Source organism: Bidens hawaiensis, unplaced genomic scaffold, assembly GCF_021521415.1.
Source record: "Bidens hawaiensis isolate Kalapana, Puna unplaced genomic scaffold, B.hawaiensis_p1.1 tig00040745_1, whole genome shotgun sequence".
NCBI lineage: Eukaryota > Viridiplantae > Streptophyta > Magnoliopsida > Asterales > Asteraceae > Bidens > Bidens hawaiensis.
In genome coordinates this window covers 1-22409 of record NW_027505678.1, presented here as the reverse complement: position 1 = coordinate 22409, position 22409 = coordinate 1, and the positions used below count along the sequence as shown (strand labels likewise).

At 33.2% G+C, this 22409-nt stretch overlaps 2 protein-coding genes across 2 annotated transcripts; both read right to left on the bottom strand.

The window, feature by feature from the left end:
• Nucleotides 1-274: 274 nt before the first annotated feature.
• Nucleotides 275-2075, bottom strand: LOC143614697 (uncharacterized). The gene is made up of 2 exons (XM_077088054.1): nucleotides 1816-2075; nucleotides 275-994 (listed from the first exon to the last, which is right to left on the bottom strand). Exons 1-2 carry the CDS (start codon nucleotides 1993-1995, stop codon nucleotides 350-352), a joined length of 825 nt encoding a protein of 274 aa, XP_076944169.1. The 5' UTR covers nucleotides 1996-2075; the 3' UTR covers nucleotides 275-349.
• Nucleotides 2076-10765: 8690 nt separating this feature from the next.
• On the bottom strand, nucleotides 10766-14954 carry LOC143614700 (putative WRKY transcription factor 21). Its single transcript, XM_077088057.1, has 4 exons — nucleotides 14732-14954; nucleotides 13501-14281; nucleotides 13277-13402; nucleotides 10766-11049 (listed from the first exon to the last, which is right to left on the bottom strand). The coding sequence occupies exons 2-4, from the start codon at nucleotides 14247-14249 to the stop codon at nucleotides 10899-10901; spliced, it is 1026 nt and encodes a 341-aa protein (XP_076944172.1). The 5' UTR covers nucleotides 14250-14281; nucleotides 14732-14954; the 3' UTR covers nucleotides 10766-10898.
• Between the last annotated feature and the right edge of the window lie 7455 nt (nucleotides 14955-22409).

Genomic DNA, 22409 nt, shown 5'->3' with positions numbered 1-22409 from the left:
GCCCAAAACCGACTCATGCACACACAAACCCGCTCATTCCATTCTTTCAGACAGGTAGCCATACTTTTTTGTCAGCAAGTTGGACCAAGCAGTGAAAAACGGCGATGTCATACGCAATTTTCAATACAAATCGAATTCTATTAATAACTGATTACCAATTCAAGTAAAAACGAAACCTAACGAACCCGCCTACACACTGCGATGATCAAATATCTAAAACTAGATTATAACATGACACATTAAGATGCAAGCAAACTCTATAATTCTCAATGGGCATACCCATCAATAGATACACCCAACAATCAAACTTTACAACTAAATGCCTACAAACAAAGCACATGAAATTTCATCACTTCTTTCCTTTCCTTATAGTCGCCCCACCTTTCTTCGGCGCTGCTGTTTTCTTCGCAGCCAGAGCCGCCTTCTTAACCGGTGTCTTCTTCACTGGAGTTGCCTTCTTAGCCACCGGAGCCTTCTTCCCTGGTGAGGTTCTGGTAGATGTCCTTGCAGCCTTAGCCGCCGGCTTGGCTTTTGGAGCAGCCTTTTTCTTAGCAGGAGCTGCAGCTTTCGGTTTAGCAGCCGGCTTGGCCTTCGCAGCCGGTTTCGCCTTCACAACCGGCTTTGCCTTCGCAGCTGGCTTCACTTTTGCAGCCGGTTTCGCCTTCTTAGCTGGCTTGGCTTTGGCTGGAGCTTTGGCCTTTGGCTTGGCTGCGGCTTTAGGTTTTGTAGCTGCCGGTGTTTTCTTCTTAGCCGGGGCTTTTTTTGCAGCTGGCTTCTTCTTGGCTGGAGCTGATTCGGATTTAGCCGATGGCAGCTTGTAGGAGGCTTTGACTTTGACCAGCTTACCAGCAGCTACAAACTTCTTGAGCTGAGTCAGCAGTATCTTCTTGAAATTGGCTGGAAGGTTCTTGTGCTTCTTTTCGATGAACTTTGCGATTGCGAACTGACTCGAACCGGTTCTTTCCTTCAATGTCACAATTGCTTCCTTAATCATCTGCACATTCATTCAATCAGTTAACAAAATTAAGTCAATTTCATAAATCAGTTACAAAATTAGGTCAAAATAAGCCTATAACCGAAATGTAATCATCTGCATTCAATTAATTACAATATTAGGTCAAATAAATAGTCAAATTCATCAAACAATTACATAATCAGTTAAATTATTGAATCAATTTCATTAGTTAATTACAAAATTAGGTCAATTATCGAGTCAATTACATTAATCAGTTACAAATTCAGCTCAATCATTCGCTCAATTCCATCAAACAGATTCAAAATTAGGTCAAATAACGAGTCATTTCCATCAATCACTCACAAAATCAGCTTATTACAACTATCAGTTGCAAATTCAGCTAAAGCATTCACTCAATTTCATTAAACAGATACACCAGGTCAAATAACCAGTCAATTTCATCTATCACTCACAAAATCAGCTCAATTCAACAATTAGTTCAATATCGAGTCAATTTCATAAATCAAATGCAAAATTAAGTCAAATAACGAGTCGATTTCATCAATCAGATACAAAATTAGGTCAAATAACTAGTCAATTTCATCAATCACTCACAAAATAAGCTCAATTCAACAATTAGGCAAAAGTATATCAATTATGAGTCAATCTCATCAATCAGATACAAAATTAGGTCAAATAACGAGTCAATTCCATCAATCAAATACAAAATCAGTTAAACCATCTAATAACATTCATCAACTACTCACATTATCAAATCAATTCCATATATCTATCATACACAAAATCAGCTCAAATTCATCAATCAGTAACAAAATTAGGTAAAACACGCAATCAATTACCTCAAAGTACGGAGGATGCTGAGCTGGCTTCCTAGGCTTCTTCGTAACAGCCGCCGCTTTCTTCGTCTTCTTACCTTTCGTCTCCTTCGCCGCCGTCTCAACCGGAACATCCTCCGCCGCGGCAACCTCCGGCTCCGCCGGAGCAACCTCCGTAGCCACCACTGGTTCTTCAGTCGCCATTACTTAACCTAGGGTTTTGACTTTTTGACTTTTGACAGTAGATCTAAAATTACAGGTGGTGTGAAGAAGATGATGAATAAAGTGGATTTAATGAGAGATACTGGAATTTGATTGGCTGATAGGTTTACTACACGGATGGTGTTATTTTAAATAATATCCGTTTGATTTGTTTTAATCTACGGTTGTAATACTAGATGGATGTAGCATTGGATCAAAGTTGTAATCAATATTTTATATCAATGTGTTTCTATGCTTGATTCATTTTATCATAACTTAACCTACACTTGATAAAAATTTATAAAGTTTTTTTATTCATGTAGGAAATTAAGTTAGCTTTATAATGAATATTTACATTGTGGTTAACGATGAGTAAGTTAGGAGATAATTGGTTTTGAATCGGTGATGGTCAAAACATATGTTTGGAAACGTATGTGGTTACATTTTGAAGAGGTTTTGATAGCATTTTAAGGTTTTTACGGAATTTTTTTAGCTTGTATTAAGCTATATTGATTGGGTAACGAGTGGTTACAAGAATTTTTGAAAACGGATAAAAATTGAGTATGATAAGTTGGTCGTAAAGTTGTTAAAGATGAACACTCTGAAATGCCTAATTTATCGTAAGTGATTTCATTCATTTTGGGCAAGATAGTTAAATTAAGTATAATTATGTTAATTTATCTAGTGTGCTTAGATTAATGATTACAATCCTATGTTTTCTATGATTTTTAGGTATTTTTAAAGTTTAAATGGCTAATATGTATGTACATGTAAGCTAAGACATTAAATAAGTTTCAATAAATCCTTATAGGTAAAACCAGACAAGGCAATAAAGTCTACAACAAAGCATATCTAAAGTACTAAGAGAATAATGATATTAGCAATTCAAACTCATAAATAGGAAATATTTTTGTTGGTGGTTATGCACATATAATGAAGTGTATGTTGGTGTTGGTCCAACTCTAGTTGTAAGTTGATAACATAATTTGAGTAATATCAAACAACTACTTATCAAAGTAAAACACAACATGTAACAAACATTAGTTATTGAGACATTAGGAAGCATGGTGAATTAGCCAATTTGCATCTTCTACCAAAACTTGTGGTTTAGTTGCTTATTCTGTTACTAAAGTTCGTGTTATACTCGTAGAGTTCGTTACAAATTAATGTAACTTTTTGCCGACAAGTTTTGACATGACATGTGATATAATGCTAAATATATATGTTTCCCTTGTTTATTTTATTTAATATTTTAATTGTTTTTGTTCGTTTTTAGTCAGATTTGTATACTACTAACGTTTTTGTGTGTCGTAGGTTCCGAGATTTGATCGTTATTAAAAAGGGCGAAAAACGAGCCGAAACGGAGATTCGGAACGCATCAGGAAGGATCAGAACAGAGAACCGCCGGTCTGACTGGCCCCCGTGAATAAGCACGCCGCGCCGCGCGAAGGGGTACCCTATTTCCCGCCGCGCGGCCCCTAGGGGTCACTGATGGGTTTTTAATTCGTTTTTGCGACTAGTTGGGCCTTGTTTTGGGTATTTAAACACCTTTAACTTAAACCTGGCATGACCTGAAAGCCACCAGCCGATTTTGGGAGTTCATGGAGCTATCTTACGAGTCTTGTGGTGATTTTGAAGGTAAGAAAACATCCGGTGAAGAGCTAGACGTTTAAGATCGAAGAATACGGGTTTTATCACCTTTAATCTTTCGTTCTTTATTATTTCACCATGTTTTCAGTTTTATTTGCTTTGTTTGATTTAGACTTTATGATGCTATGCTAAATTCCATAAACTACCTAGGTCGTGATGAACCTTAGTTCGGTTTGATTTTATTTGGATTTCGTTTCGTTATGGATTTTATGTTCTAAGTAAACAGTTGAGTTTGATTTAATTGATGCATTTGATTGCTTGGTTTTGTTTACTTGAATTTATTGTTTCACATTGCCCTTGTTGATTGTTTCATATGACAGGGTTTTGTTAGGTCATTTACTATGTGTTATTGGCTAGTTTGTGATTAATATGCAATAAAATCAATTAAATAGATAAAAGCGAACTGCCAGCCTAGAAAGCTGTAAGGTGATAGGTTGTTGATAGATCTTTGCTTGTCGGGATTGCTATATTTAGTTATTCGTAAGGAGTCCGTCTAGGTTTGATTGTCAGCTTAGTCTATTAAATTAATTGGGTCTGTTTTGCTATCTTTTGAATTCCGCGCTGTAAGGTAGGTTTTTCGTCATAAAAGATACTTAGACATAAGCAATTAAATAACCTTAAGGAAGTTTAATATAAAACTGGTGAGTCTTAAAACTTGTTAGAAATCCATAGGCGTCTTCTTGAAGCTCAAGGATCCTGTTCGGGTTTTCTGTTAAGGGTCTATTTTATGATCCCAGTTCCATAACGTGAGTTTTCCATTTAATTAATAACCGTAACTTTGGGGATTCTGGCCTGGGTAGTTATCTTTATCATTTGAATCAATCCAAGTTTTCTTAATTATTTTCTTTAGTTAAATTAATTAGGTTTAAGGTTTTTATTAGTTAATTAATAAGTAATGATTATGTTTTATTATTATTATAATAATTAGGTTTATGTTTTATTATTTTATTAATTAGTTTATTATTAGTTTAATTAAAGTAATCATTAGTTAATTATTAAGTTTTAATTATTAGTATTAAATTCCCCATTTCAAATATTATTAATTAATAGTCGTGTCTTGTAGTTGAGTCTAGTTTGCTAGTTTCGTAATTTAAAGAGTCTCGTGGGTTCGATATCCGAACTTACTTAGCTGTACTAGATTCGATCGGTTCACTTGCCGGTTAGTAGTTTAAGGTCCTAGAGTATTACTTAATGTCTAGATTAGTATAATTTTAGTTAATAATTATTTGACTACTTTTAGTACATCAACATGTTATGAATTGACTCTTCTAAAATGACCTATTTTTTGCACTCGCTAATGAAACTTTCTAGATTCACCATTGGTCTAAGGTGATAACTAAAAGAAGTAAGTTTATTGTGTTGGTTGTTTATTTAATCAGAAATATTGGGCGGATTGAGTGGTTGATGTCGTATGCCTGAACCCGTTCGTTAGACTAATGCTACTTAGAGTAACGTTACGTTCTTCGTATGCAATCCTTTTGTTAACTATTAGCATTGAAATTTATGACAATATATTTCCTTATGCTTCGAATAACTATTATGTTGGGTTTCTAGTAGTCACCGGCTATTTAAACATGTTAAACACTTTGTGATATCACATATACGTATAGTCATCGTTAATAGTTCTATTTCGGTATGAATCTTTTAAATTGTGCCTTTTATTTGTTAAACGAAGTTTGCTCATCTGTTTTGGACAACAATTATGTATCGCACCTTAATTGGTCCAGTTTATACCGTTGAGCCTTCATAAACCCACTTTTCTCTATTTGTGGGAATTCAAAGATTTAGAATTAAAATGTCATAACACTGTGTGTTTGTTTCGTTAGAATTGAATTCTTAATTTCATTTTAAGGTGTTCGGTTGACAAATAATTGGAATTGGAATTCAATTCCTTCAAATTCTTTTAAATAAAGGAATTCCAAATTATTCTAAAATGTGAAGGAATTCAAGTAAAATCATTAGAATATTTGATTGGTCTACGCTTCGGGTATGTTCGTGTCCAGGTCGATGCTCCGGGTCATAGCGCTTTCAATCGGTGCTATGAATTGGTTCGCATTCGGTTCAAAGCCCCGGGTCAGTTTGTGTTTGGTTTGACGATTTCGCTTTGGTTCTACACTCTAGGTCAGTTCGGTTCGACTCTCTCGGACAGTTCGCGTTCAGTTTGACGCTCCGGCTCACTTCGGTTTGATGCTCGAGGTAAGTTCACTTCGGTTCGACACTCCATGTCATTTCGGTTCAACACTCCACGTGAAAGCGCGTCTAGTTCAACTCTCGGGGTCAGTTTGTCGACCCGAATGCGACCCGCACAGTCGCCCAACGTGGTCCGCATCACCAAGCCAAACGCAACCCGGACTGTCGACCTGGATGCGACCCAATTGTTAATAAGAAAGCGTTCCAATGCGTCGACCCGAACGCAATCGAACTGCCGACATGGAACGTCGACCTAGACACGACATGGAACGTAGACTCGCATTGTCGACCTCGGCACGAACGCCACACAAAACGTAGACAAGACCGTATACTCGATTAGTCAACTCGAGCACGACCGAAATGTAGACCCGAACGCAACTCGGGATTTTGACCTGAAAGTGGTCGGGCTGGCTGGAGATGAGGTGATATTTGTGGTGATAGATTACAATTCATTTGTCAAACGAACACATAAAGAATGGAATAGGATTTCATTTTCTTCCAATTCCAATTGCTATTGGGATGTTCATATTCCAAATTTAATTCTTTCCAATTTCAAACCTATGTAAATTACAATTACAATTGCAATTTCAATTTCATTCCATTTCATTATGTAAAACGAACACGACCTAATAGTGTAAACTAATGTATTATGTACGCATAATTTAATTGGAGTGGGCCCAATTACTAATTAAGGTATTGGGTGAACATCGGTTTAAGTTCATTAAGAGCATCTATAATTAATCTAGGACGCTCACAAATCGTCACATTTGTTGCCATATCCAGTTTCAAACATCAAACGTGCGAAAACCACCACATTATCACACATTTCTACAATTAATTTATACTAATCAAATAATATTTTCTAATTTGTACATAATTTAAGTAATATAATTTAAAATTAAATAAATAATGAAAATAGAATCTATCTATAATAATATATATAAACGAAAACATAAAAATCATACGTGTCGCGATGTGGTCGCTTCCCTTTTTTTGGAGTCACCAGATTTGCTTGATTTTTAAATGAAGGTTTCTCATGCATTTGACCCGAATTCACGGGTATGAGTCTTATCAAACCCGGATATTTCTTAAACGAGTTATAACATCTCATTAAATCAAAAACTAATCTCACCAAATATTTGATACAAAAATCTTATAAAGTAGGAATATACTAAAAATTAATATATGATTTATTTAAAAAAAGATATATGTTATTTATAATTATAAAACCAATTTTATAGTAAAAAAAATAAACGGGTCTTGGGTCCCATCAAACTTATATAGATTTTAAATCGGGTTATAACATCTCATTTATTTGTGAAACAATTTAATATCAAACCATAATATTATTAACTTTCGTACGATAAAAAAAATAAAAATTCAAAAAATAAATAAATATTAAAAACAAATACTATAAACGACCCCCGTAATACGGGGATAAAAATGTTGTTATATAAATAAAATTAAAAGGACACGTGAATAAAATAAAACGACACACAAATGAAAAATATCACACAAACTAAAAGGTTGATTACTTAGCGGTAATCGTCATTTGATCGGTTTAAACCCTTCTCGATATGGATTGCATTTCGACCTGTCATGCACTTGGCCATCTTCATCGTAGCGTTGTCTGGTTCTAAAACTGGAGAGCCATACGTTTGTCAAACCAAAACGTTGTCCAGTTTGCCAACCAAAGTATTGCTCGACTCAACAATCGAAAGGTTTTTTTATAAACCTTGTGGAAGTGGTTTCATAACCGAAAAATTGTTACCACATTGGTTCGTCGAGGTGTGTGTGGCCGTTTTTATGAAAGGGGTTGAAAGGTTTTAGAGACGATTGGATACATGTTTGATAAAAGGTAGTAATAATATATGGAAAAGATTGAATAATTTATAAGGTAATTTTTTTAGGGATATTGGTTTTTAATACTCTCAACTTTCACCCGTTGGTTAATATCACTCCCAACTTTCACTTTATCTCCCACCACTCCCAACTTTCAACCTATTTGTTTTTATCACTCATCCGTTAACCGACGACTAACGCCGTTAGTAAAGATGCTGACATGGCTTTTTTTTTAGTTTTTTAATTAAGTCAGACATGAGGTGGCAGCCTACTTGGAAATTACCTTTTTTCTATTTATAACAAACATCTATAACACAATCCACATTATAATTCAACTTCAAACCCTAAAACCATTAGACCCTAAAATCCATATCAAAATTAACACACTCCACATTATCATTCATCTTCAAACCATCACACCAGTCATGATTCAACCCACATAACCCGTATGACTCACCACCGGAATCCAATTTAGCGTTTTTTTTCTCCCTAGTTTAATAATCTAGTGGAAGACGATGATTTCGGCGATCTGTACTCCATTCGATGTCCTCCCGCTGGTAAAATCATCACCGTTGCCGGATATCCTCTCGATTGATACCATTAGGGTTCCAAGTTATGATGATGAGATTCTATATGGCTCAAAGTTGGATAATAAGAATATGAATTTGGTTATGAATAAAGATGTAATTCAAACCCATAAGGTGTTGTAGGGGCTAGCAGATCTGGAATTGAAGATGGCTGGTGTAATTGGTATCCGGAGCTTTTGGATGAGATTTTTGGAACTGAAGATGATGAGAGGTGGGTTTTGTGATTCTGGGGCTATCGGAATCTGGAGCTCAGGTTTCAGAAACCGGTGGTGACGAGCGGGATGATGATGATGGTGACGGTGAGGTTGATTTGCAGATTGTTGAATCTCTTGCTTTGTTTAAGTATTGTTATTGATGTTTGATATATATATATGTGTGTGTGTTTGTGTTAAAAAAAAGGTAATTTCCAAGTAGGCATGTCACCTCATGTCTGACTTAATTAAAAAAAATTAAGAAAAAGCCACGTCAGCATCTTCACTAACGGCGTTAGTTGTCAGTTAACGGGGGAGTGATAAAAACAAATAGGTTGAAAGTTGGGAGTGGTGGGAGACAAAGTGAAAGTTGAGAGTGATATTAACCAAATGGTGAAAGTTGAGAGTATTAAAAACCAATATTCCTTTTTTTTACCGTTCGGAAACAATAATATTTTTGAATTTTAAAAACTTTTAAAATACTTAAACCACTTAAGGGATGAATTTATATTTTTTAAATACGAGCCCCCCATCAAATAATCCGTGTTTGAGTTTAAATTGACCGACGAGGGAGACGGACTTCTTCAATGATGTCATTTATGATTGAAGAAGGTTTGGAAATCCAAACGTTGCCACATAGGGAGCGTTGTGGATGTTCTTCGATAAGTGGAACAATCAAAGTCATATACAAGTTACCGAATTTAAAATTAAATAAATGCGAAATATTGGCTTGTAAAGTAAGGTTGTTACACAAACCAAAAGTCCAGCACCAAAGTTTAATAAACAACTTAACCAAGCAAATGGCTTGGTCATATTGTTAATGGGGGTTGCTTATTTGTCAATTCCAGCACCTAAGTTTAATAATTTAGTTAAATCTATCCATTAATAACTTAATAACAATTCTTTTCATAAAAAATAATTGCTAGTTTTATTAAGATGACTACTCAAATAATAACAATTCTTTTTATTTATGTTTCGACATATATTTTATTGGTGTGTACAGTTGCAATAGCGAACGAATCAAACCGACACCAACGAAGTTCCACCCACGTCCTCGTCGCATCTCAAGGGTTAATTTTCGCTAGATTTTAAAAAATATTAAACTCCTATCAGTTATAACAATTGTGCTCAAGCCTAAACTCCTATACATACACTGATACACATATACTATGTCATATAGTGATGTACTTGTGTTCTTTCCTAATAGGCAAACACTATATAGAGATGAGATGGAGAAAAACTTGGCAAAAGGCTTTTTATAGGCTTACAATGGAACAACAACATAAGGCAAACATGACATACTGAAATTGCAATTAACCACCATCTACATGCATAACAACTAATTAACTACTATGAACATGTAAACATGCTAGCTTAACATAATGGACATGGGCCTGTATTGAATGTAGTCTGGGCCGGGTTGCCTGGCCCAGAAGCGGGCTTACGTCGATGATCCGGTTGGTCCATCATTTCCTTTAGTACACACAAAACCCGATGATCCGGTTGGTCCATCATTTCCTTTAGTACACACAAAACCCGATGATCCGGTTGGTCCATCATTTCCTTTAGTACACACAAAACCCGGTTAACTGGTTTCTAACCGGTTCGTACCCGAAAATGTAACCGATTACTAGCTAATCCTAACTGCCGGTTAGTAACTGGTTTATATTATTGAATTCAAAACTGGTTATAAACCGTTTAACTGATTTTTTTTTTATTATTTTATTAAAAATCGGGTTTTTTCCGGTTATTAACCGGTTAACCGGTGCGGTCTAACTCGTCGAAACCGGTCCTCTAACTTTCAGTACTCTTTATGTACCTCTAATTTCCATTACTCTTGAATGACTTAAAGTTTGGGATGAGCAAATGGTCTCAGACAGGATACTTTCAGTACTCACTTTTTGAGATTTCAGGATCCGTACCGTACTTAGCATTTTCGGTACCGTTACCTTACCGATAGTTCGGTTTCCACTTTGGGTTTTTCTTTTTTTCTTTTGGGTTTGGAGAGGAGGGGGGGGGGGTATTTCGGTACGGGCGAGTTACCGGTACCCTGTACTGGTACCGAGCCCATCACATGCTCTTACCAAGCCACATCCTTTTCACATCACCAAAACAGCAAGATTTTAAAGGCACATATATGTGAAGTGTGAACCCCCTTAAGGGTTAAACTAACCATCATTTCATCCCAACAAAAGGGGTTCATTTTAGCCAATCAAATACGCAATGCACCAAAACAACATAAAAAAAAACTCCCAAAAAAAGTCTAAGTTGATATTTTTAAACAAAAAACCAACCATCCCATATGACAATTTGATCCAACCCCCCATATATTTCCCCTAAAATCGCACAAAAACCAACCCAAATGCGATCAACTTAAAACAGACAACAAACAACATCGATCTTCTTGCGCTTTCTTCCATCAAAAGATTTCCTTTTCCTTTTTCTTTCATGTGTTTGCCGATTGAGAAGGTACTGCGCCCCTTGAATGATTGTGATCGCCTTCATATGTGACAATAAGCATTGCTGAGTCATCCAAACACCTCTCCACATGCTTCCTTGCGGGACAGCCTCTCATACTGCTACATTTGTAGTAACCCCTGTTCGTAATCAACCAAAAAAAACATAATCTCAAACAAGTTAGTTAAAAAAAAAACACTAAAGAACAGATCAACTGGTTAATATCAAGATTTTGATTATTAATGTAACGAGATTGTGTCTAGAATCTTTAGTTAACATTCTTTAGTTGGATCAAATTTTAAGTATTAGTATTTTTTTTTAATGTAAATACTTATTGTTGTGATAATATTGGAATTTGTGGTCAACCCAGCCCAGTTTTGACCAGCCTGTTTCTACCTTCATTATAAATATGACCCGTTTTCGACCCGAGCGTATTACCAATCTGTCAACTCGTCCATTTTGCCGCCTCTAATTAAACTGTCTTTATACACATGAGTACATTAAATAAAAACTAGGGATGTGCGTGGTGCGGTTCGGTGCGGTTTTTGACTAAAACCGACCCAAAAACCAAACTTTCGGTTTTTAGGTTTTGGGTTCGGTTCGGTTTTGGATGCGGTTTTTTCGGTTTTGTTAATCGAGGAAAAACAGTTTTGGCCAAAAATAACTTGACCTAAGATTAATAGAATATTGAATATCTGGGCTTCAAATATTAAAAGCTAATAAAAGAGACATTTTAAATCTAAAATCAAAATCAAAAACCATATGTAGCAACCAAATATATTTGTTATTAACCATATGTTAAAACTAATCAAATGGTCGTCGGTAGATTTTGATTTAGTGGTTACGAATAAGATGTTATGGTTATTTCAATTTTTTTGGTTATTTCGGTTCGGTTCGGTTTTTTCGGTTCTTAACAAAATACAAAACCGAACCAAAACCAATATTTTGGTTTTTGCTAAAGTTCAAAACCGAACCGTCGGTTTCTAATTCGGTTTGGTTTTATCGCTTTCAGTTCGGTTTTTTCAGTTTTGTGCACACCCCTAATAAAAACTGAGACAATACACAAGCTCGTGTCATACTGCGTATTTGCTTTTTACTTTCTCTTGGTTCACGTATACTCTTTTTAAACATTATTGATTCGAACTTCCGTATCCATTTAATAGAAGAAAACATTTTACCAAAACTGACCGTCAACACTACATGGGGTGTGTTTTCATGTGAGCACTATCAATTTTTTTTTTCAATAATTAAATTTGTCAACACTCTGCTTAGATTCATTAATACCACTTCCCTCCGATATTCACGCTCTACCCTACTAGTGAAACGTGAACTCAATAATCCATAAATGTTATATATGTGTAACTAACAAGTAACAACTAATAAAGAACATGCTTTTTAATAAGACCACCTTTTGTAAACAGTTTTTTTCTTACATAATTGCATATATCATGCACTTGAGTTAATGCAAACTAAATAGGGACAATTCCCAAAATTTCCATTCTAGTGATTGAAGTCAAGGTTTTGTCTACTTAAATATATTTTCTTCCCAAAACGTCCACTGAAAAAACAGTCATCCGATCATAAATTATAAGCATCATATGCTATTGTTAAAAACCAGTGTCCAAACTTATCCAAACATAAAAAAAGCCATACACCTTTTTTTCTTTGATGAAGAATTTGTTTGAATACTAAAATTATATATAATTGATATTACTCTTATTTTTTGTGTTCCTTTTCTAACTTTTAAACATATATAATTTTATAAAATTTCGAATATATCGTTGCGATGCGCTTATTTTTATCTATGGGTCGACATAAGTTTTACTCAATACCGAGCCGGATCAAATTTATATCAAACGTTTCAATTTAAATTTGACTAAACTCGGATTTGAGTAAAGCTTATGTCGACGTGTTTGATAAAATAATCATACTGCAATGGTATATCGAAAATTTTATAAAACTATAAATTGAAGATTCAAGATTTAAATTAGAAATTTCACACTTAAAGTCGGCCCAACATATATAAAGCCAGGCTCACGTAGTCACGTATATAACGTGGGCCCTCAATTATAAACTTATTTAAAAAACACGTGGATTTTACCGGTTGGATAAGTATACCGTTGTCTAACAATAAATAAGAAAAGAGCCAAGTCAGCCAACGGTAAATGAGATGGACATTTTGGGAAAACTTTAGTAAAATAGACAAAACCGTGATGTCTTTTGGGAGAATGGACATTACGGGAATTTTCACAAACAAATATGGTAGATGAATGCTAGTATGTAATAATATTCCACATACCATGAAATTAAACTGCATAATATTTGTTAAAAAGTAAAATTAAACCACCAATATTTGAGTGAAGTTACCTTGGATAAGGAGAACCCTTGATCGGTTTCTGGCCATACTTCCTCCACGAATACTCATCAGGCGGAATATCAGCAAGCTTGTTACTAACAGCCGGTACTTTGATTGACCTCTTAACCCTATGTTTCCTGATTAACAAAACCGAAAACAAAACACAAACATAAATTTTCAGTAATAAAATTGATAATAAAATGTCACGGGCAATAAAGCTAAGACCGACACTAACCTCTTTTTGCAGTGACATCTACCCGAACTCCCGCACTTCAAGCTCCCATCTTCTCCCCTAACCATACACCTTGGTTTATGTTGGTGCGAACCTTGATCAGCTGACCGAGTTGACCCGACTAAATGAAAAGAACTCCCATCTAAAGTAGTCACACTTCCTTCCATACTCAACGACGACATAAACGACCGGTTCGACGAAATAGTAGGCGTACAAACCGCACTATCGAAATTCAAATTTATCCCACTATTGCTACGCTTATACATCATCTCGGTCTGCTGTTTGAGAAACTGGTAGTTAAGATGAAGATTAGGGCTTTGTTGAGAACCCCCAATCTGAACCGGGCTCTTCCCGATTGAGCTCAACTCGAGCGTCGGGTATGTCGGGTGGTTATTCGATGATAAAAATGTGTTCTTGACGCCATTCGGAACAGTTTCTTGAACCGCGCGAGTCTGGTTTAATGGTGTGAGGTGAAACTGAAGGGGTTTCGGTGGTTCTTGAATGTTCGGGTTATCTTGAAGAATGTTTTGAGGGATAAAGTTATTAACTTTATTCAATTTTCTTACTCTTGGATGAGTTAAACCTAAACCATGATCAAGAAGAGATACAACTTTCTTGAATTTAATAACAGCTTCATCTGTTTGTGCCATTAAATGTTGTGATTGAACATGATCTTTAGGCTGAGCTAATAAATTAAGTATTTTATGGCAGCTTTCAACTGCAGCTTTATTAGCTGCTTCCACCTCCTCCATAAATCCCCAAATTCAAATCCCCTAAAAAAACCCTAATTTCAAAAAACCCAAAATTAGAATCTTGTTACAAAATTAATAAAAAAATTCCACATATTTATCAAATTAAAACACATAAAACATCCAAAGACAAAATACCCAGATGAAATTTCATATTATTATCTTGATTCTTGATAATTAAAAGGGTCAAGGTCCAATTTTTTTTTAATAAAAAAACAAGAATTTGCAAATCAAAAGCAAAATCAATAAAACCAAACAAAACCCACAATTAAAACCCATAAAAAACCCAAAAATAAAATAACCAGATGGAATTTCATATAATTATCTTGATTCTTGATGACTAAAAGGGTCAAGGTCCAATTTTTATTTTTAAAAAACAAGAATTTACAGAAACCAAAAGCAAAATCAGCAAAACCAGACAAAACCCACAAAAAATAACATCTTAATTGAATGAAAAAACTGATAAATCAAAGTAAAAATCATACCTTTGTTCATGGGGTATTCAAGAACCCTAAAACAAGATTCTTTAAATCTTCATGTTTGGTGTGAAAGAGAAGACTTTCAGTTGATTCACGCAGAGAATTCACACTTACAATGCTTTTAATTTATTTTATTTTTCTTAATATTATTATTATTACTTTTAGAGAGAGAAAATTGAAGATGAGAGAGAGAAGGAAAAGAAGAGTGAGAAGAAGAGAGGATGTACAATTTTATAGTAGAGGTGGTCAGGAAAAAAAACTGCCGTCTCTGCAGCAGATTTCAATGGTGGGTCCCACTTGTTGAACTTGGTAATGCATTTATTATTATTATTATTATTATTATTATTATTATTATTATTATTATTATTATTAAAGTTTTCATGTGTTATTAACTTAAAAGTTAGTATGTTAATTGCTAAATGAAATTATAGTATTTAACATGCGCCTTGCAATGGGAACGTGACATGAATTTGGTCGAAATCAGTTTGATTCGTTGCAATATTAGTAAAACACTTACACTTGCTATATCAAACGAAAGAAAAAACTGAAAATGAATAAACTTGTAATATTCCAAACATATATTGAAATGTGTTCTGAAACTATTATTTATAATTTATGTCAATAAAATATTAATAAAACAACTACAAATAAAAAAAGGAAAAACAGAAATTATAAAAGGAAAATAAAAAATCATTTTGAGCACAAAATGAAGAATGTAATACGGAGTATTAATACTATATTAAATGTAATTAACTGTTCTAAGGTTGTCTGAATACCACCCTCTAATACAACTGTAGACTGTAGTATTATCACTATGTACATATCAGATGAAGTCATGTTAATACTTAATAATAGTAAAAAATTAAAAAGAGAGTATAATAAATAAATATTAAAAATAAAATTGTATATTCTATTAAATGAAAACTATGATAGTTATTTTTCTAATCATGATTTTTTCATTCAATAACACTTTTGCATTAAATTCTATCATTAATAATTATTACAGTGATTATTGATAGTTTTGTAATTGAATTTTATAATTAAGACGCAATCTTGTCATTTACACTTTTGCATTAAATACTACAAGCGTTAATTATTAAAAGGAATTTTTTGTTTGGTCACTTTTAAATGTCAAAATAAATATTTAACTGGTGTTATCATGAGTTTGCTCGGGTGGTAAGGGGTTTTTCATAGGGTGTAAACGAGCCGAGCCGAGCCCGAGCTTGACTAGGCTCATTTAACTTACACAGAGCTCGAGTTCGACTTGTTTGGTCTCTATTTTTAAAACTCAAACTCGGCTCTAAAATTATTGTTTAAAAAAATATATAGATAGAATATTAATAAAACAACACAACTAAAAATAATAAAAATTGAAAAATAATAAAATAAAAACAATATAAAAAATCATTTTGGGCACAAAATGCAAGAATGTTATATTAATTCTATATTAAATGTAATTAATTATTCTAAGGTTATTTGAGTGCCACCCTCTAATACAGCTGTAAGACTTTAGTATTATCAGTATGTACATATCATATTAAGTCATGTTAATACTTAATAATAGTCAAAAATTAAAAGAAGGGTATAATAAATAAATTTTAAAAATCAAATTGTATATTATATTAAATGAAAACTATGAAGGTTATTTTTATAATCGTGATTTTTTCATTCAACAACACTTTTGCATTAATTTCTGCTAGACGGGTGCCTGTACCATGAAGCGAGAAACACATATATTGATAATTGTGTAATAAGTTTACGGGTATTCATTGTTCGGTTTAGAAACGTAAAATCGTTTAATCCGATCATCGGTTTGATTTCACGATTGATTTTTTTTCTTTAACTTTTGGCCAGGTTATGTCTTGGTTTTCGACGACAAAAAACTGTTATTAACGGTTTGGCTCACGGTTTAATTTAAAACCATCAAAACCAGACTGCAAATACCCATACATAAAATGTAATTTTTATTTTAAATAAAATAAACTATATCAATACTATACTGAAATTAAAGATAAAAATATGCTCATTTTTATGGTGTCATTTTTTAGAAAAATATTAAAGTATGTAAAAGTTATTAACGTTTAAAAATCATGGGGAAGTTGGGTTAAAAGTGAAAATTAAAGTAAGATATATGTAAACGATTAAGGCTCATAGTTGTAATTATTTTTTAAATTTAACTATATTTGAAGGAGTAATATTGTAACTATATTAAATAAACGTGAGTTTTAATGTGAGAATGACTTTTGTACCCTCATTCAAAGTTGTACCATGTGCAATATTTATTGTAAATCCCTTAATGCTAAGCATTTTAATTTGCCTTTTTGGTGTATTTTATATAGTAAAAATAAAGATAATTAATAATTATTACAGTGATTGTATTTTGCCTGTAAAACAGATTGATAGTTATGTAATTGAATTTTATAATTTCGCAATCTTGTTATTTACACTTTTGCATTAAATACAATTAAGTTTTAATTATTAAAAGTTTTTTAACACCCAATTAATCCTTCAAATGAGCTACTGACTAAATTATCACATCGGAGTACACTTGTCTTTCGATCCGGAAAAAACCTCACCTAAGGCCAGCACCCGTGAATACTAGCCTGAAGTTATGACAATGTTGTGAGATAAAACATGTTCAGTTTAAGGAATCAAATAATGAAAACCACCTACTCGCATAGTCTCTCATCATCACCATGGGTCGCATGGAATACCAAGTCTTTTACTTACCACTTCACTAACTTATTGGCAAAAGTTTTTTTATCCATGTTTTCTTAATGTCAAAATAAATATTTAACATGTGTTATCATAAGTTTGCTCGGGTGGTCAGGGGGGTTTCCATAATGTTTTTTTAGAGTTTTTCGGTTCGATTTATACAAGTGTATGCCACTTATGACAGAGAACACCCATATGAAAGAGAATTCGAACTCAGGTAATGAGCAGTTGATGTAGGAGCTTTTTTCGGGAATATGCTAGCCGAACTAACACCAATAATTTTTTTTAAGTGGTATGTTAATATATTTTAGCACTTTTCGATTTAAAAAAAGTAAACATTAATAATCCGGTTTGAGTTAGATCTAGTTTGATCAGGTTTTTAAAACAGTATTCTTTAAGTATGTAACAAATAAATATAAACCACAAGTGTTGACTGTTGATATGATTATAAGATAACTAACTATATGGAAATAATAGAATAGTAACTAATTATACATTAACCTTCTTATAAGTTTGTTTTCCAACCATTTGACAACCAGATTTATATTCATATTGTAGCAACGGATTCAAATATTGAGTATTGAGGTGGGTCAAGTGATCCAGGATATTTTTTAGTGTTATTTAGTATGTGATACTTGTTTTTATGCATATTATACAAATAGATTTGGATCACCACTTAAAAAAACATCATGACAAAAAAAAGTTATAGGTTTGCCAAATAATAGCATATTTTAATTTGGTTGTTGATAGCTAGAAAAGAATTTTAATTAAAGTATTGTATCATAATAACTAAATGAGTTGTAATGTCTTTAGCTTGGTATATATATTTAAGATAAATTTAGATCTAAAATAAATATAAACATAAATATGCTATTTTTAACGTGGAAAATACTATTTTTAATGCAAACCTTAGAGCATTCTCATCCATCTTCTATATTTATGTGATGAGAGTTTGTAAATTATAGGGTGAGATTTTAAGTGGTTGTGAGTGCAAATTATATAGGAAAGAGAGAAAATGTAGTGATTTTTTATAAATTTGGGGAAACTTGTTTGTCCATATTTATTTTTTAATATTTGTTGAATGAGTTGTGAGTAGAGGAGAAAGAAAACTGTAATGGTTTATGTATAAAATAATATTATTTAATTGAACAGGAAAAAGAAATGTAATGTTTTGTAGTGTAATTATAAAGATAGTGATGGGAAACAGGCTGAGAATGCTCTTAGAATCATAAGATTACTATAATATTTTATGAACAAAAAAAGATCATCTAAACAAAAAATATTGTTAGTGTAATTGGCCTTTTAATCCAAGGCATAACGGTAATGGTTAAGGTCTGAGATTCTTGAGGTCTCATGCTTGAAACCTGATTTAAAGGAGTTTTTCTATAGGAGTCATAAACTATAGAGTTCATAGATAAATCGAGTCTAGAGAGTCAACAACAGTAGATAGTTGACATCACATCTCATGAAGGCTCACTCGAGTACTGCGGGTACGTAGTTTCAAATACGGTAAAAAAGACAAATATATTTAGTATTTTCTTTTTTAATTTACAAAAGACTGGTTTTCATCACTGATAGGTGAAGGCAAATAAACAAATATAGTTAGTATTTTACTTTTTGAATTTTACACAAGACTGCTCTTCATCATTGTAAGGTGAAGTCAAGCAATTGACACATGATAGCAACCCACTTCGGAACAACTGGCTACCAAACAAAATGTTGTTCATCCTCCTTGAAATTGCATGATTTGATTTAACCTTCATTTATAATTTACTCTAATTATTTGTAAAAGTAATGGAAAACTATATAAGTCATAATGCATTAAGAATTAAGATGTCGGGTTATTCGATTTCGGGTTATTTGAGCCAAGTTATTCGATTCCGTTGTCCCTTGAATTTGATTTCGGGTTGTTTGAACCAACTTATTTGAATTTTGGGATTATGAAACCGGTTTAAGTTAATAAACATAATTATGAGAAAATAAAATATATGTATGTATTTATATATGAAGCACTAAAAGTATATATATAATTCAAATCTGACAATACGGATCAAGATGCTTCAAAAATTGCGAATTCAAATTTATGTGAAAACCAAGGCTTGAATGATAAAAACTCTGAAAAACAGAATCAAACTTCTATTTTTACTAGTTAGACTAATGATATTTGTATTATGTCTAAAAAAAACTTCATTGAAAAATAAGTTATAGAACTTATAGTACTGATTAATATTTTGTCAATGTCCTTATTAAGGAACTTGCAATCGAATTGATCGTGTTACTTGTCTGCTAGCCGGACCGGTTTTAAAAATATGATGACGTCATATGCGTGTGTATGTAGAACGGTACTTGTACAAAGCTGAGTGATGACGGGGGTAGCCCAAGGAAATAATAAAATGACTTAAACACATTAACGCTAAAAGAGTTAAAAGGTTAAAAGCTTCATTTCTCGCCCAAACTTATGTAAACAAGTACCCATGTGCTACAGTACGATGTCAAATCACTGTTCACATCCTTGTCCCCTCTGACCAAATGACATGCTCAGATAAAGTATTATTATTTTAACTATGGACCAACGGTCCAAATCTTCCCGCCCATAAAGGTCAACTCTCTATGCAAACAAGAGGCTAACTAGTTTAGTTAACTGGACTAAAAGGCTTACATCTCTTCACCTATATAAGAGATGCTTAGTCACAAACAAGAAACAACAGATCTGGGCAGATAACACCATCTCCCTAATCTTCTCTTCTTCCTTGAGAAATATGCTCTTAGCTTATTTCTTTCTTACTTCAATAACTTCATAGCTTCACCAAGAACATCATCCTAAAACCGATTCCAAACATCACGGTTCTTGATCTTCGGTGAGCTATAACAACAAACAACTAACTAGTGAACCTCCTTCTACGTTTTGCAAACGTAGAGGGACACCACGACCTGCGTTAGGTTAACCCGAACCCTTGAAGCATGTTAGCCTAACCAGTCCATTCATTATCATTGGTCTTATCTTTATTGTAGCAACACTGAGTTTGCCTAAAAACGTAAACAATGGGGAAGCAACACATGTATGCATAAGGGTTTTATGGGCATAAGTATTCGCGTCCATTTAAGAGCGTAATATTTTGTCGTCCATAATATCACCATGTGATTGAACTCAAAAAATTTAAGATAGACATAGATTTATGTATGGTGTATGCAGATTTCATATCTTCATATTTGTGGGCAAACACCATACCAAAAGTAATATACAACTAGTGTAGCATTTTAAGTTGTTTGTTTAATTTCAATTTGTATATAAATAAATAAAAAAAGCACCTTATGTTTTTGCTTGAACTTGCTTTTGGCCTAGTTTTAAAAATGATCATCTTTGTCCCATCTTTAAGTCCATGCCTACTACTTGACATGTGGTATGCCTTCTCATTTGTTTTTACCTAAAGAAAACGATCTTTACCTTATTATTCGTCCAATACTTTGATCCATACTTTCTTTTTTCCTTTTATGTAGTTGCAAGGGTTACTCTTGGCTATTAGTTATTTAGAAACTAACTCAAGATGTAATGTGTTGGTACTTGGTTCAAGAACGAATTAATATAATTCTTCAATTCGTAAACACACACACACACAAAACGAATATTGAATAACTCTTAATATATTATAAATAAAATATAATTCAAAAACCTCTACTACACATAACCCGTGTGTTTTCTTGAGAAATCTTAACTCGGTTGCATCTCGTGTGTTCCATAATTTCTAATTATAATCCGGTTGATATAGAGCAACCTTAATTTGTTAGCAAAGATATTACATTTTTTAATTACAAGCCAACTAAAAAACATATTGTGATTAGGAAACATAACGATAACCGGCTTGACAATATTGGTAACTAAAATTCACCGACTTATGACCTGGAGTCCGAAGTTATCAACATTAGGATATTCAATACATTCAATAATCTTTGATTGAAATTTCATGTGGTATGTAGGATAATAATATGTGTTATTTTAACTGTATATAACACATTAGAACTTAAGGGCCCGTAAAATGATCTGAGTTTAAAATTTCAAACATGAGATATAAGAAAAGGACACAATTAACGTCATGACAGGGTTGTCAACGATACAATAATTGTTAGTCACATTGGTCTAATATGACATTTGATGATGGTAGTAAAAGCGACAAACATTAATGTCACAAGAATCGTTAATTACACTTATTATCAGAGTTTGGTTGTTTTTAGCCTAATTGTGTCATATTTCCTTGTTTCCTTCCAATGTTTTAGGATTCCTCTTTTAACATCTTTCATAATAATCTCTTCTTTATGTTTGCAAATTTAAAAATATGACTATTAAAACCAAAATTAAAAAGTACATATATTCAGGGGCGGACCCACATAGGTCCGATCGGGGTCCCGGGACACCGATGTTTTTTAAAAATTACTTAGAGACGGTATATTAAATTTTGTAAGGACCCCATAAAAATTAATACTTGGAACCCATACTATTAAGATTGAACTGGTACAGTGGAAAGTCCCTTGTTTTACTTGGGAGAGGTTGTAGGTTCAAGCCCCATCATACTCCTTTTTTGTTGTTTTTTTAATATCCTAGTCTTAGTTATTCAGTTAGGGTATTTGTGCTTTTTGTTAGTTTCTCTCATATAGTCATTATCACCATGCAACATATATAATGTTAACATGGATTTTGCATATTCTTTTATTATTTACCTTGTGTATGTATATTATAATTAATCATTTATTTGTGTAAGAGTTATTTTTTCATGTTTTGGTCAATTATGTAAGACCATATATATAGATTACGTTCATGTTTTTCGGGTATGAATTAAAAGTGTATGTTTCATCTAGTTTCTAATTTAGATTCTTCTACTTACTCGTTTCCAATGACACCATAGTTCCGTGTTTTATTATGTTCCTCGCCTCGACCCGACCCGAATAACGACCGACCCGAAAAATTTTGTAAACC